This window comes from Neopsephotus bourkii, unplaced genomic scaffold (assembly GCF_033783945.1).
Source record: "Neopsephotus bourkii isolate Nb327-2 ecotype Australia unplaced genomic scaffold, CSIRO-AGI_Nbou_v1 NB_1789, whole genome shotgun sequence".
NCBI classification, from domain to species: domain Eukaryota; kingdom Metazoa; phylum Chordata; class Aves; order Psittaciformes; family Psittacidae; genus Neopsephotus; species Neopsephotus bourkii.
The window spans coordinates 1-13809 of record NW_026902263.1 but is presented as its reverse complement, the minus strand read 5'-3'; the positions used below and the strand labels follow the sequence as shown (position 1 = coordinate 13809).

Here is a 13809-nt window from a genome sequence, read left to right as displayed (position 1 = left end):
AAGGCTCTTGTTCTCACGCACTGCCAAGGGCACCCTGGCCTTGGAATACATACTGTGATGCTATGGAGTCGGTTCTGTGGGATCTATGGAGTCTGTTCTATGGGATCTATGGAGTCTGTTCTATGGGATCGATTCTATGGAATCGATTCTATGAGTCTATGGAATCTGTTCTATGGAATCTATGGAATCTGTTCTATGGAATCTGTTCTATGGAATCTGTTCTATGATTCTATGGAATCTGTTCTATGATTCTATGGAATCTATTTTATGGAATCTATTCTATGATTCCATGGAGTCTATTCTATGGAATCTATGGAATCTATTCTATGATCCTATGGAATCTATTCTATGATTTTATGGAATCTATTCTATGATTTTATGGAATCTATTCTATGATTCTATGGAATCTATGGAATCTATTCTATGATTCTATGGAATCTATTATATGGAATCTATTCTTGGCATAGAGGGGGATGAATCCCATCCCTCCACTCACTGATGCATCCCAGGATGCTCTTGGCATAGAGGGGGATGAATCCCATCCCTCCACTCCCTGATGGTGTTGGGTGGGGTGTTTTTGTGGTGTTGGGTGGGGGTGTTTTTGTGGTGTTTTGTGGGGGGTGTTTTTGTGGTGTTGGGTGGGGGTGTTTTTGTGGTGTTGGGTGGGGGTGTTTTTGCATCCTAGGATGCTCTGGGCATAGAGGGGGATGAATCCCATCCCTCCACTCCCTGCATCCCAGGATGCTCTTGGCATAGAGGGGGATGAATCCCATCCCTCCACTCCCTGCATCCCAGGATGCTCTGGGCATAGAGGGGATGAATCCCGTCCCTCCACTTCCTGCATCCCAGGATGCTCTTGGCATAGAGGGGGATGAATCCCATCCCTCCACTCGCTGCATCCCAGGATGCTCTTGGCATAGAGGGGGATGAATCCCATCCCTCCACTCGCTGCATCCCAGGATGCTCTTGGCATAGAGGGGGATGAATCCCATCCCTCCACTCCCTGCATCCCAGGATGCTCTGGGCATAGAGGGGGATGAATCCCATCCCTCCACTCCCTGCATCCCAGGATGCTCTGGGCATAGAGGGGGATGAATCCCATCCCTCCACTCCCTGCATCCCAGGATGCTCTGGGCATAGAGGGGGATGAATCCCATCCCTCCACTCCCTGCATCCCAGGATGCTCTGGGCATAGAGGGGGATGAATCCCATCCCTCCACTCCCTGCATCCCAGGATGCTCTGGGCATAGAGGGGGGTGAATCCCATCCCTCCACTCCATCTTGGCATCCCAGGATGCTCTGGGCATAGAGGGGGATGAATCCCATCCCTCCACTCCCTGCATCCCAGGATGCTCTGGGCATAGAGGGGGATGAATCCCATCCCTCCACTCCCTGCATCCCAGGATGCTCTTGGCATAGAGGGGGATGAATCCCATCCCTCCACTCCCTGCATCCCAGGATGCTCTGGGCATAGAGGGGGATGAATCCCATCCCTCCACTCACTGATGCATCCCAGGATGCTCTGGGCATAGAGGGGGATGAATCCCATCCCTCCACTCCCTGCATCCCAGGATGCTCTTGGCATAGAGGGGGATGAATCCCATCCCTCCACTCCCTGCATCCCAGGATGCTCTTGGTGGGGGGTTTTTTGTGGTGTTGGTGGGGTTTTTTGTGGTGCTCTGGGCATAGAGGGGATGAATCCCGTCCCTCCACTTCCTGCATCCCAGGATGCTCTTGGCATAGAGGGGGATGAATCCCATCCCTCCACTCGCTGCATCCCAGGATGCTCTTGGCATAGAGGGGGATGAATCCCATCCCTCCACTCGCTGCATCCCAGGATGCTCTTGGCATAGAGGGGGATGAATCCCATCCCTCCACTCGCTGCATCCCAGGATGCTCTTGGCATAGAGGGGGATGAATCCCATCCCTCCACTCCCTCTTGGCATCCCAAATCCCCCCCTGCGCATCACCTGCACACACGACGCTGGCATCCTCCACGTGGTTACACGCGTGTTGTCCCCATGGCTTGCCGGGGCATTCGGCGATGGTGCCTTCGGTCCCAAGGCAGCTCACCCCATCCAACCAAATGGGGCCGGATCCTTGCCCGAAGGCGGAGAGCCCCGGGGCCGATAGGGCTGCCCCACAGCCCAGCTGCCTGCACACCACGGCCGCATCCAGCAGGTCCCATCCGTCGTCGCAGACGGTGCCCCATTGGTGGCTATGGAACACTTCCACCCTCCCGGCGCAGCGGTGGGGACCGTTCACCAAGCGCAGGGCTGCCGAGCTCCTTGGGTCCATGTCTATGGGCAGGAGGGACGATGTTGGATGTGCAATGGGACATCCCATAATAAGGGGTTTTGTAAGGGGTCCCTGTGGGTGTTCCCATTGGGATCAAGGCTCTGAGGACCATACCCAATGGGGGATCATGGAATCTGGGACCTGCCCATCCATGGACCCACTTCATCCCATCCCCATCCATGGACCCACTTCATCCCATCCCCATCCATGGACCCACTTCATCCCATCCCCATCCATGGACCCACTTCATCTCATCCCCATCCATGGACCCACTTCATCCCATCCCCATCCATGGACCCACTTCATCTCATCCCCATCCATGGACCCACTTCATCTCATCCCCATCCATGGACCCACTTCATCTCATCCCCATCTCTGGACCCACTTCATCCCATCCCCATCCATGGACCCACTTCATCCCATCCCCATCCATGGACCCACTTCATCCCATCCCCATCCATGGACCCACTTCATCTCATCCCCATCCACGGACCCACTTCATCTCATCCCCATCCACGGACCCACTTCATCTCATCCCCATCCACGGACCACTTCATCCATCCCCATCCATGGACCCACTTATCTCATCCCCATCCATGGACCCACTCATCCATCCCTGGACCCACTTCATCTCATCCCCATCCACCCACTTCATCTCATCCCCATCCATGGACCCACTTCATCCCATCCCCATCCATGGACCCACTTCATCCCATCCCCATCCATGGACCCACTTCATCCCATCCCCATCCATGGACCCACCTCATCCCATCCCCATCCATGGAGATAAGGCATCTTGCAAGGGCCCCACCAGCACCCTGTGGCTGTTCCCATTGGGATCAAGCCCCCGAGGACCATACCCAATAGATGGTGGGATCATGGAATCCTTGAGGAAGGGACCTCAAGGATCACTTGGCCCAACCTTCCCATGCAAAGCACGACCTAGATTGGGTATCCCATCCAAATCCAGCCAAACCCAATGCTGGGCAGTGCCCACATCCCTTGGGATGCCATTGCAATGGCCGGTTGCCATGGAAACGCATCACTCCATGATGGGACTACCCTCATGGGGGCAGAATGGAACATCCCCATTCCACCTCTTCCCTTGGCAACGGGGACCACCTCATTGCACCCCAATGGGGCCGGATGCCGGCACTGACCTACGGCCGCGGAGCACACGACGGCGGCGTGGGCCTGGGAGCTGCAGCCCTCCTCACCCCATAGCTTCACGCGGCATTCCAAGAGGGCTCCCTCCATCCCGGTGCATTCCACAGCATCCACCCACAGGAAGGGCTCTCCCGTGGCTACCGAGGGCGATGCCGGGGCCGCGTGCGCCGTCCCGCAGCCCAGCTGCCCGCACACCACACGGGCTTCGGCCAGGCCCCAGCCCTGCGAGCAGATCCCACCCCAGCGCTGCTCATGGAACACCTGGACCCGTCCGGAGCAGGGATCGGAGCCGTTCACCAAGCGCAGGCTTCCCAGGTCCGAGATGCCCGATCCTAGAGCAGGATCCGTCAGAGCATCCCTTAGGGAGGTGCCTTCCGCCCCATGGAACCCGCAGCGGGGATTGGAGCAAGGCAAGGATGCTCTCTGTGGGTCAGGGATGCTCTTCCGGTGAGTGGTACCCAAGCCTTGGGTGCCCATAGGCACAGACCCATAGATGGGGACCCTTCCTGGAGCAGACACCATGGACAGGATCCCATCACCAAGGTGAGGACATCCTTGGGCCATTTGGGACCCCTGGGGTGCCTCATCCCAAAGGGAAAGGGCTGCTCTCTGGGATCTCATTGCCCAGTTCCAACCAGGATAAGGTTGTAGCATCCCATGATGGGGAGACTGAACTGAACACTGGGTATGGCAGGGACACCAGGATGGGAATGGAATCCATACTGGTGTTAAGAAAACTGGGATGGGAGATGGGATCTCATGGGTTCCTATGGCTGTGAGCAGGAGATAAGGGATGGGAGATGGGATCCCATGGGTTCCTATGGCCCTGAGCAGGAGATAAGGGATGGGAGATGGGATCCCGTGGGTTCCTATGGCTGTGAGCAGGAGATAAGGGATGGGAGATGGGATCCCATGGGTTCCTATGGCTGTGAGCAGGGGATAAGGGATGGGAGATGGGATCCCATGGGTTCCTATGGCTGTGAGCAGGAGATAAGGGATGGGAGATGGGATCCCATGGATTCCTATGGCTGTGAGCAGGAGATAAGGGATGGGAGATGGGATCCCATGGGTTCCTATGGCTGTGAGCAGGAGATAAGGGATGGGAGATGGGATCCCATGGGTTCCTATGGCTGTGAGCAGGAGATAAGGGATGGGAGATGGGATCCCATGGGTTCCACCCAGAGCCCTCCCTTCCCACCAGGCCCATTCCAATGGGTCCCACTTTGGTGGTTCCTTACCGGAGCAGATGACACCGGCGTCCTCCCCATGCTCGCACCCATGGGTGCCCCATCCCTTGGAGCTGCACTCGGCGATGGCCGCCTCGGTGCCGGCGCAGCGCACGGCGTCCAACCAGATGGGCCCCTGGCCCTGGCCGTAGTGAGCGCGGTGCGGGGCCAGCACCGCGGTGCCGCAGCCCAGCTGCCGGCAAACGACCTTGGCGTCCAGGAGGTCCCAGCCATCGTCGCAGACCGTGCCCCATTGGCCACCATGGAGCACCTCGACCCTGCCCGAGCAGCGCCCGGTGCCGTTCACCAGGCGGACGGGGGCGATGGTGGAGACCATGGAGCCTATGGGAGGGGATGGATGCGGTCATCTCATGCCCATGCATGGACCCACCTCATCCCATCCCCATCCATGGACCCACTTCATCCCATTGCCATCCATGGACCCACCTCATCCCATCCCCATCCATGGACCCACTTCATCTCATCCCCATCCATGGACCCACTTCATCCCATCCCCATCCATGGACCCACTTCATCCCATCCCCATCCATGGACCCACTTCATCTCATCCCCATCCATGGACCCACTTCATCCCATCCCCATCCATGGACCCGCTTCATCTCATCCCCATCCATGGACCCACTTCATCTCATCCCCATCCATGGACCCACTTCATCCCATCCCCATCCATGGACCCACTTCATCCCATCCCCATCCATGGACCCACTTCATCTCATCCCCATCCATGGACCCACTTCATCCCATCCCCATCCATGGACCCACTTCATCCCATCCCCATCCATGGACCCACTTCATCCCATCCCCATCCATGGACCCACTTCATCCCATCCCCATCCATGGACCCACTTCATCTCATCCCCATCCATGGACCCACTTCATCCCATCCCCATCCATGGACCCACTTCATCCCATCCCCATCCATGGACCCACTTCATCCCATCCCCATCCATGGACCCACTTCATCCCATCCCCATCCATGGACCCACTTCATCCCATCCCCATCCATGGACCCACTTCATCCCATCCCCATCCATGGACCCACTTCATCCCATCCCCATCCATGGACCCACTTCATCCCATCCCCATCCATGGACCCACCTCATCCCATCCCCATCCATGGACCCACTTCATCCCATCCCCATCCATGGACCCACTTCATCCCATCCCCATCCATGGACCCACTTCATCCCATCCCCATCCATGGACCCACTTCATCCCATCCCCATCCATGGACCCACTTCATCCCATCCCCATCCATGGACCCACTTCATCCCATCCCCATCCATGGACCCACTTCATCCCATCCCCATCCAGGGTTCCCCTGGTACCCCCCATGTCCGATGCTGCGATGCCACCCACCGGAGCACACCACACCGGCTCTCTTCCCATCCTCACAGCCCCCTTGTCCCGCTGGGCATTCCCTGAGGCTCCGCTCCGTTCCCTGGCACCTCACGTTCTCCATCCTCACCGGCAAGGCCCCGGTGCCAAAATCCACCCCCTCGGACGCCGGCAGCGCCGTCCCGCATCCCAGCTCCCGGCACGCGACCTCGGCGTCCCGTTGGTCCCAGCCCCGCTCGCACACGGCTCCCCAGTGCTCCCCATGGAGCACCTCCACTCTGCCGGCGCAGGGATGGGAGGCGTTGGCCAAGCGGATGGGAGCCGGCTCCGGGATGAGGGAATCTGGAGGGTACCCAAGGGAATCCATCAGGAAGTGATGATCCCATTGGAATCCTGCTCCCGGCTCCCACTGAAGCCTCAGGGGATAGGGGGAGAGGAGGGGTGAGCACCCTGCACCAGGGGGTCCCCATTGGTCTGCATCCTCCTGGACCCCTCCATTGCTTTGGAAGAGCAAATTCCCTATGGGAATGAATCCCATGGCCTTAAACCATAGAGGGATGGGATCACAGAGGAAAAGCCCTTTAAGATCATTGAGCCCAACCATTGGGTTGAGCCGTGTTGGATGGGGTTGTCCAAGCCAGGACCCGGCACATTGCCTTGGATTCCATCATTCCCACCCAACCCGGCATCACCTCCCTCGATGGCCTCATCCGGATCATTGCCAAAGAGATTGGCAGCGGAACTGGGACCAGCATGGACACCCCAATGAGGTGGGACACCATTGACCCCAATGCTTTGGGGTCGGTTCCTTATCCAGTGAGGAAGCCATGGATGAGAAGAACCGGATGGATCTATCCAGGCCATCAGGAGCTGGGTTCTCCTTATGGATGGGACCGTTGAGAATGGGACCGTTGAGGATGGGACCATTGAGGATGCGACCATTGAGGATGGGACCACTGAGGATGGGACCATTGAGGATGGGACCACTGAGGATGGGACCACTGAGGATGGGACCATTGAGGATGGGACCATTGAGGATGGGACCATTGAGGGGTTGGGTGGTTGGTGGGTTGGGTGGGTTGGGTGGGTTGGGTGGGTTGGGTGGGTTGGGTGGGTGGTGGGTTGGGATGGGACCATTGAGGATGGGACCATTGAGGATGGGACCATTGAGGATGCGACCATTAAGGATGGGACCACTGAGGATGCTCAAGAACCCCAATGGGTGCAAACCTGCCATCACCCCCCCCTTTCCATCCCTCCACCATGCAAGGAGCGATGCCAATGGTGAAGGCCTCACCGGAGCAAACCACACCAGCATCTTCACCATGGTAGCAGTTACCGGTACCCCAAGGCCGGGCCGGGCAGGAGGACAGGGCGCTCTCGGTACCGGTGCAATTGGTCTCATCCATCCAGATGATGCCGTCCCCGCGGCCAAATTGGGCTCTACCAGGGGCCGAGAGGGCTCGGCCGCAGTCCAGCTGCCGGCACACGACGTCGGCGTCCACCAGGTCCCAGTTGTCGTCGCACACGGTGCCCCATTGCTGGTTGTGGTAGACCTCGACCCTGCCGGCGCAGCGGCTGCCGTAGTTCACCAAGCGGACCTGGTCGCCCTCCCAGTTGCCTGGAGTGAGGTGGGATCATGGAATGGGGTTGGGTTGAGAGGTGGGATCATGGAATGGGATGGGTTGAGAGATGGAATGGGTTGGGTTGAGATATAGAATAATGGAATGGGCTGGGTTGAGATATGGAATGGGTTAGATTGAGAGATGGGATCATGGAATGGGTTGGATTGAGATATGGAATAGGTTGGGTTGAGCTCTTGAATGGGTTGGGTTGAGAGATGGAATGGGTTGGATTGAGATATGGGATGATGGAATGGGTTGAGTTGAGAGTTAGGATCATGGAATGGGTTGGGTTGAGAGATGGAATGGGATGGGTTGAGAGATGGGATCATGGAATAGATGGGGTTGAGAGATGGAATAGATTGGGTTGAGAGATGGGATTATGGAATGGGTTGGGTTGAGATATGGAATGGGTTGGATTGAGAGATGGGATCATGGAATGGGGTGGGTTGAGAGATGGGATCATGGAATGGGTTGGGTTGAGAGGTGGGATCATGGAAGGGGTTGGGTTGAGAGATGCAATGGATTGGGTTGAGATATGGAATGGGTTGGATTGAGATATGGGATGATGGAATGGGATGGGTTGAGATATGGGATGGGTTGGTTGAGTTCTTGAATGGGTTGGGTTGAGATATGTCCCAGGTGGATATTCCCCATCCCACCCTCTGGCATCAGGACCAAGCCCTCCAGGCGGATGCTCCCAACCCCTCAGCACCCAAGCACCCTCCAATGGCAGCCCCCATGGCTCATGGAGGCAGGAGACCAAGGTGATGGCCACCCCCGAGGGGCTTTACCTGAACACACCACAACGGCTTCCCTGCCCTGGGGACAAGAGCCATTGCCCCGGGCCTGCACCTTGCACATGGACAGGGTGCTCTCGGTGCCCACGCAGCTCACGCGGTTGGGCCACGTCGGACCAGTTCCATGGCCGGACCAGGACTGGGCCGGGGCCACCAGCGCCGTCCCGCAGCCCAGCTGCCTGCAGAGCACCCGTGCCTCCGCCAGACCCCACTCCTGGTCGCATAGGGATGCCCAGGAGCTGAGGTGCGGCACCTCCACTCTGCCGTCGCACCGCGTCGAGCCGCTGGCCAAGCGCGGCGCCGTGGCCGCCGACAGCGCCGACCCTGGCAAGGAGGATAAGGAAGGGCCCCAGCATCACCCATGGGTGGGGGGAGAACAGGATGGGGACCGAGAGCCCGCGGTGCTCGGGGTCCTCTTGAAAGGGGGGTTCGAGGGGTGGCTTTGTAAAGGGGCGTTATTGGCATAGGCAGTGTAGGGCAAAGACACGTTATAGAGCCATAGAATGGGATGGGTTGGAAGGGGCCTTTGGAGGTCATCTACAGAACCATAGAATGGGTTGGGATGGGTTGGGTTGAGATGGAAGGGGCCTTTGGAGGTCATCTATAGAACCATAGAATGGGTTGGGATGGGTAGGGTTGGAAGGGGCCTTTGGAGGTGATCTCTAGACCCATAGAATGGGTTGGGTTGGAAGGGACCTTTGGAGATCATCTATAGAACCATAGAATAGATTGGGTTGGGTAGGGTTGAGTTGGAAGGGAGCTTTGGTGGTCATCTCTAGACCCATAGAATGGGTTGGGATGGAAGGGGCCTTTGGAGGTCATCTCTAGACCCATAGAATGGGTTGGGTTGGAAAGGGGCCTTTGGAGGTCATCTATAGAGCCATAGAATGGGTTGGGATGGAAGGGCCTTTGGAGGTCATCTATAGAACCATAGAATGGGTTGGGATGGAAGGGGCCTTTGGAGGTCATCTCTAGACCCATAGAACGGGTTGGGTTGGAAGGGCCTCGAACACTACCAGGGATGGGGCAGCCCCATCTATCCCTGAGCCCCCTGTGCCAGGGCCTCAGCATCCTCCCAGGGAAGAGCTTCCTCCTATGTAGAGTGAATCCACGCTCTCCCAACCCATCCCATTCCACGATCCCATGCCTGCAAAGCCCCATTACCTGAACACACCACACCGGCATCCTCCCCATGGAAGCAGTTGGTGTTGCCCCACGCGCTGGCCCGGCAATCCACCAGCGCGGCCTCGCTACCGGTGCAGTTGACCTCATCCAACCAGATGGGATCGTGGCCCCTTCCAAAGTGAGCCCCGTGGGTGGCGGCCAGCGCCGTGCCGCAGCCGAGCTGCCGGCACACCACGGCCGCGTCCAGCAGATCCCATCCGTCGTCGCACACCGTGCCCCACATGTGCTCGTGCAGCACCTCCACCCTCCCGGCGCAGCGGTCGAGGCCGTTGACCAACTGGAGGGTGCCCAAGGTGGCCACGGTGGAATCTGGTTTTGGGGTGGGGATGGGGAGGAGAAGGTTGGGGAAGGGATGCGCGCCCCATGGGACGGATGCAGGGGTGCAGGCAGGTACCTGAGCACTCGACGCTGGCGTCCTCCACGTGGTTGCAGTTGTGCTCCCCCCATGGCTTCGCTCGGCACCCCCGCAGTGCCGGTTCCTCCCCGGTGCAGTTGACGTCGTCCAACCAGATGGGCCCTTTCCCTTGCCCGTAGCGAGCTCCCGGCGCCACCGACAGCACCGAGCCGCAGCCCAGCTCCCGGCACACGACCTGGCCCTCCTGGAAGCCCCATCCGTCGTCGCACACCGTGCCCCACGTGCCGTTGTGCAGCACCTCCACGCGCCCGGCGCAGCGGCTGGGACCCCCTTCCAAGCGAAGGGACCCCATTGGGGTCCCATTGGATGTGCCTGGAGGGGAGGGATGGGGAGGAAGCAGGAGGTGACAGACAGGGGGTGGATGGGGGGGGTTTGGGGTGGCTTCTGACAGCTGAAAGGGGATGTGAGAGGTGGCGTTGGACAGCGCGGCCCTGCCCTGGGCATCTCAGATGTCCACTGAAGACAGTGGAAGTCAACTGGAGTCAACTCAGGAGTCAACTGAAGTCAATTGAAACCAATTGAAGTCAACTCAGAAGTCAACTTGAAGTCAATTGAAGTCAATTGAAACCAATTGAAGTCAACTGAAGCCAACTCAGAAGGCAACTGAAGTCAATTGAGACCAATTGAAGTCAACTGAAGCCAACTCAGAAGGCAACTGAAGTCAATTGAGACCGATTGAAGCCAATTGAAGCCAAATCAGAAGTCAACTGAAGCCAATTGAAGTCATTTGAAGCCAATTGAAGTCAACTGAAGCCAACTCAGAAGTCAACTGAAGTCAATTGAAGTCAATTGAAACCAATTGAAGCCAATTGAAGTCAACTCAGAAGTCAACTGAAGTCAATTGAAGTCAATTGAAACCAATTAAAGCCAATTGAAGTCACCTCAGAAGTCACCTGAAGTCAATTGAAGCCAATTGAACTCAACTGAAGTCAATTGAAGACAACTGAAGACAACTCAGAAGTCAATTGAAGCCAACTGAAGTCAACTCAGAAGTGAAGTCAATTGAAGCCTATTGAAGTCAACCTAAGTCAACTCCGAAGTCAGCTGAATCCCACCTCTGCATCTAAACCCCATGCGCCCAAAAGGTCACAGACCCATGGAATGGTTTGGGTGGGAAGGGACCTTCAAGCCCACCCAGTTCCAGCCCCCTGCCATAGGGACCCCTTCCACTGGAGCAGGATGCTCCAATCCCCTGTGTCCAACCTGCCCTTGAGCACTACCAGGGATGGGGCAGCCCCAGCTTCTCCCCCAACCCATCCCAGTGTCCCAGCACCCTCACAGGAAGAGCTCTTTCCTCACAGCCCATCTCAATGTCCCCTCTTCCAATTGGAATCTGCTTCCCTCATCCCATCCCTTGTCCAAAGCCCCCTCTCCTGCTTTCCTGCACCCCTTTAGGCACTGGAGCTGCTCTAAGGCCTCCCCTTAAGGAGCCTTTGCTGCCCCATCCCAGCTCTGTGAGCGTCTCCATCCCTCCAGTGCCTGGATCCAGGTGGATCCATCCCATCCCTCCTTGGACATGGATGTGTGCGGAAGGGCTCAATCAGAGCAACGGGCTCCGGGATCACCCCTTGGATTCCAAGAACCCCGTGAGCTTTGGGAAGAGGCCCCAAAGGGAACTGAGCTTCCTGGGTGGACCAGGAAGGAGAAGAGAGAAAAGCCAACGCTGCAATAGCGGCATCGCCATGGGGACGCTGCCCTCGTCAGCAGCCCCAAGGCAGGGCAGGGCTCAGCATGGGGTGGCCTAAGGCAGAACCCTTCATTCTGAGGCGTCCATCCCCAAATCAGGGTGCTCCCGCAGCCCAAAGGGACCCCATGGGTCTTGGGTGCCCACTGGCTCTAAGGGCTCCCCTTAAGGAGCCTTCTTCTGTGGCTCCTTGAGGTTCTTCATGTGCTGGTGCATGCATCCAGCAGCAAAGACAGAGCTTTATAGCACAGTGTATATATATATGCATACATTGGCCCCATGTCCCCATTGACCTCATGTCCCCAAGGTCTTCTCCATATCCCATTGGGTCCCATTGACCTCATGTCCCCAAGGTCTTCTCCATGTCCCATTGGGTCCCATTGACCCCATTGTCCCCATTGACCTCATGCCCCCAAGGTCTTCTCCATATCCCATTGGGTCCCATTGACCCTATTGTCCCCATTGACCTCATGTCCTCAAGGTCTTCTCCATTTCCCATTGGGTCCCATTGACCCCATGTCCCATTGCGTCCCTATTGACCCCATTGTCCCCATGTCCCTCTTGTCCCCAAGGTCTTCTCCATATCCCATTGGGTCCCACTGACCTCATTGTCCCCATTGACCTCATGTCCTCAAGGTCTTCTCCATGTCCCATTGGGTGGCATTGACCACCATGTCCCATTGAGTCCCTATTGACCCCATTGTCCCCATGTCCCCAAGGTCTTCTCCATATCCCATTGGGTCCCATTGACCCCATTTTCCCCACTGACCTCATGTCCCCAAGGTCTTCTCCATATCCCATTGGGTCCCATTGACCCCATTTTTCCCATTGACCCCATGTCCTCAAGGTCTTCTCCATATCCCATTGGGTCCCATTGACCCCATTGTCCCCATTGACCCCATGTCCCCAAGGTCTTCTCCATGGAGAAAGGCCTCTGAAGAGCTCAGAAGTGCCCTTTCAAGGCCCCCCCCCACAAGCAAGACCCCACCCCTGCGGTGACTTGAGGGACCCCAATGGCATTGCCCCACCACTGGTGAATGAGACCCAACTCAGGTGCTCTCCATCCCATCCTGCTCCCTCCAAACCCCATCCAAAGGGGACCGCTCCTCCCCGTCCCCTTTGGGAATGAGAACCAGCTCCAAGGAGGGTGCCCCAGATCCAACATCGGGGCCCACCCTTAACCCCTTCCAAAGGGGCACCCACAGGATGGATCCCCATCCTTCAGCAGACCATGGGGTAGGGACCTCTTTGGGAGCACGGGGACCATGGAAGCACGGAACCATGGATTGGTTTGGATTGAGGAGGTCCAGGAGGACCCACATTTGCTTTCCCTCCCTTCCTACTACCTCTGCTTATGGGGCAAAGGGAACGCTCCTGCCCTCACCTAAACCCCTTGGAAGCCACCTCCAAACCCACCCCTCCTTCCCCAGCCCCACAGACCCTTCTGCTGCGCCCCATAGAGCACACCCGCCCCATAGAGCCCAACCAGAGGTCAGAAGCGAAGGGGAGCAGCACTCACCCCATAGCCACGCCAGCAGCAGCAGAACCCCGATGCTCTTGGCCCCACCAGGACCGCGTGCGGCCCCGCTCCGGCCCCGGGGATGGATCCGTGCCGGCGTGGCCATGGCCGCAGGCTGGAGGTGGGCAATGGGGTGGATGCCAATGGGAGGGCCGAGCGGGATCCCTCCCGTTCCTCTGCCTTGGACCCAGCTGGGGCTTTCACTTCCCCATGGAGCGATGCCAGGGGGTGGGGTGGGGGGTGCCCCATAGAGCCCTGCTTTGCGCAATGTGTTCCAGGAAAGCACGGAGCAAACAAAGCCTTTGGGACACACGGATCCCATGGCAGCCCCAAAGACCTTGGACCCCCTTTAGGCAGGGAGCCCATAGGGCAATGGAAGGGGTTGGGTTGGGAAGGGGCCTTCAAGCTCATCCCCTTCTCCATGGGGATCCCATCCAAGCCCTTGGGATGGGGGGGGTCCAGACCTTCTCCATCCACCCCATGCCCATGCTCATCCCACCATCACCCATTGAAACCATTACCCACATCCACTGA

At 57.8% G+C, this 13809-nt stretch overlaps 1 protein-coding gene across 1 annotated transcript; it reads right to left on the bottom strand.

Annotated features, from left to right (window-relative positions):
- Window positions 1–1970: 1970 nt before the first annotated feature.
- Window positions 1971–13335, bottom strand: LOC133226482 (deleted in malignant brain tumors 1 protein-like; the record flags this gene model as incomplete). Its single annotated transcript, XM_061380087.1, has 9 exons — window positions 13276–13335; window positions 10052–10384; window positions 9637–9966; window positions 8467–8796; window positions 7348–7671; window positions 6072–6392; window positions 4704–5033; window positions 3459–3797; window positions 1971–2300 (listed from the first exon to the last, which is right to left on the bottom strand). Coding segments are annotated over exons 2-9 (2617 nt in total), but the record flags the coding sequence as incomplete, so codon positions are not given.
- Between the last annotated feature and the right edge of the window lie 474 nt (window positions 13336–13809).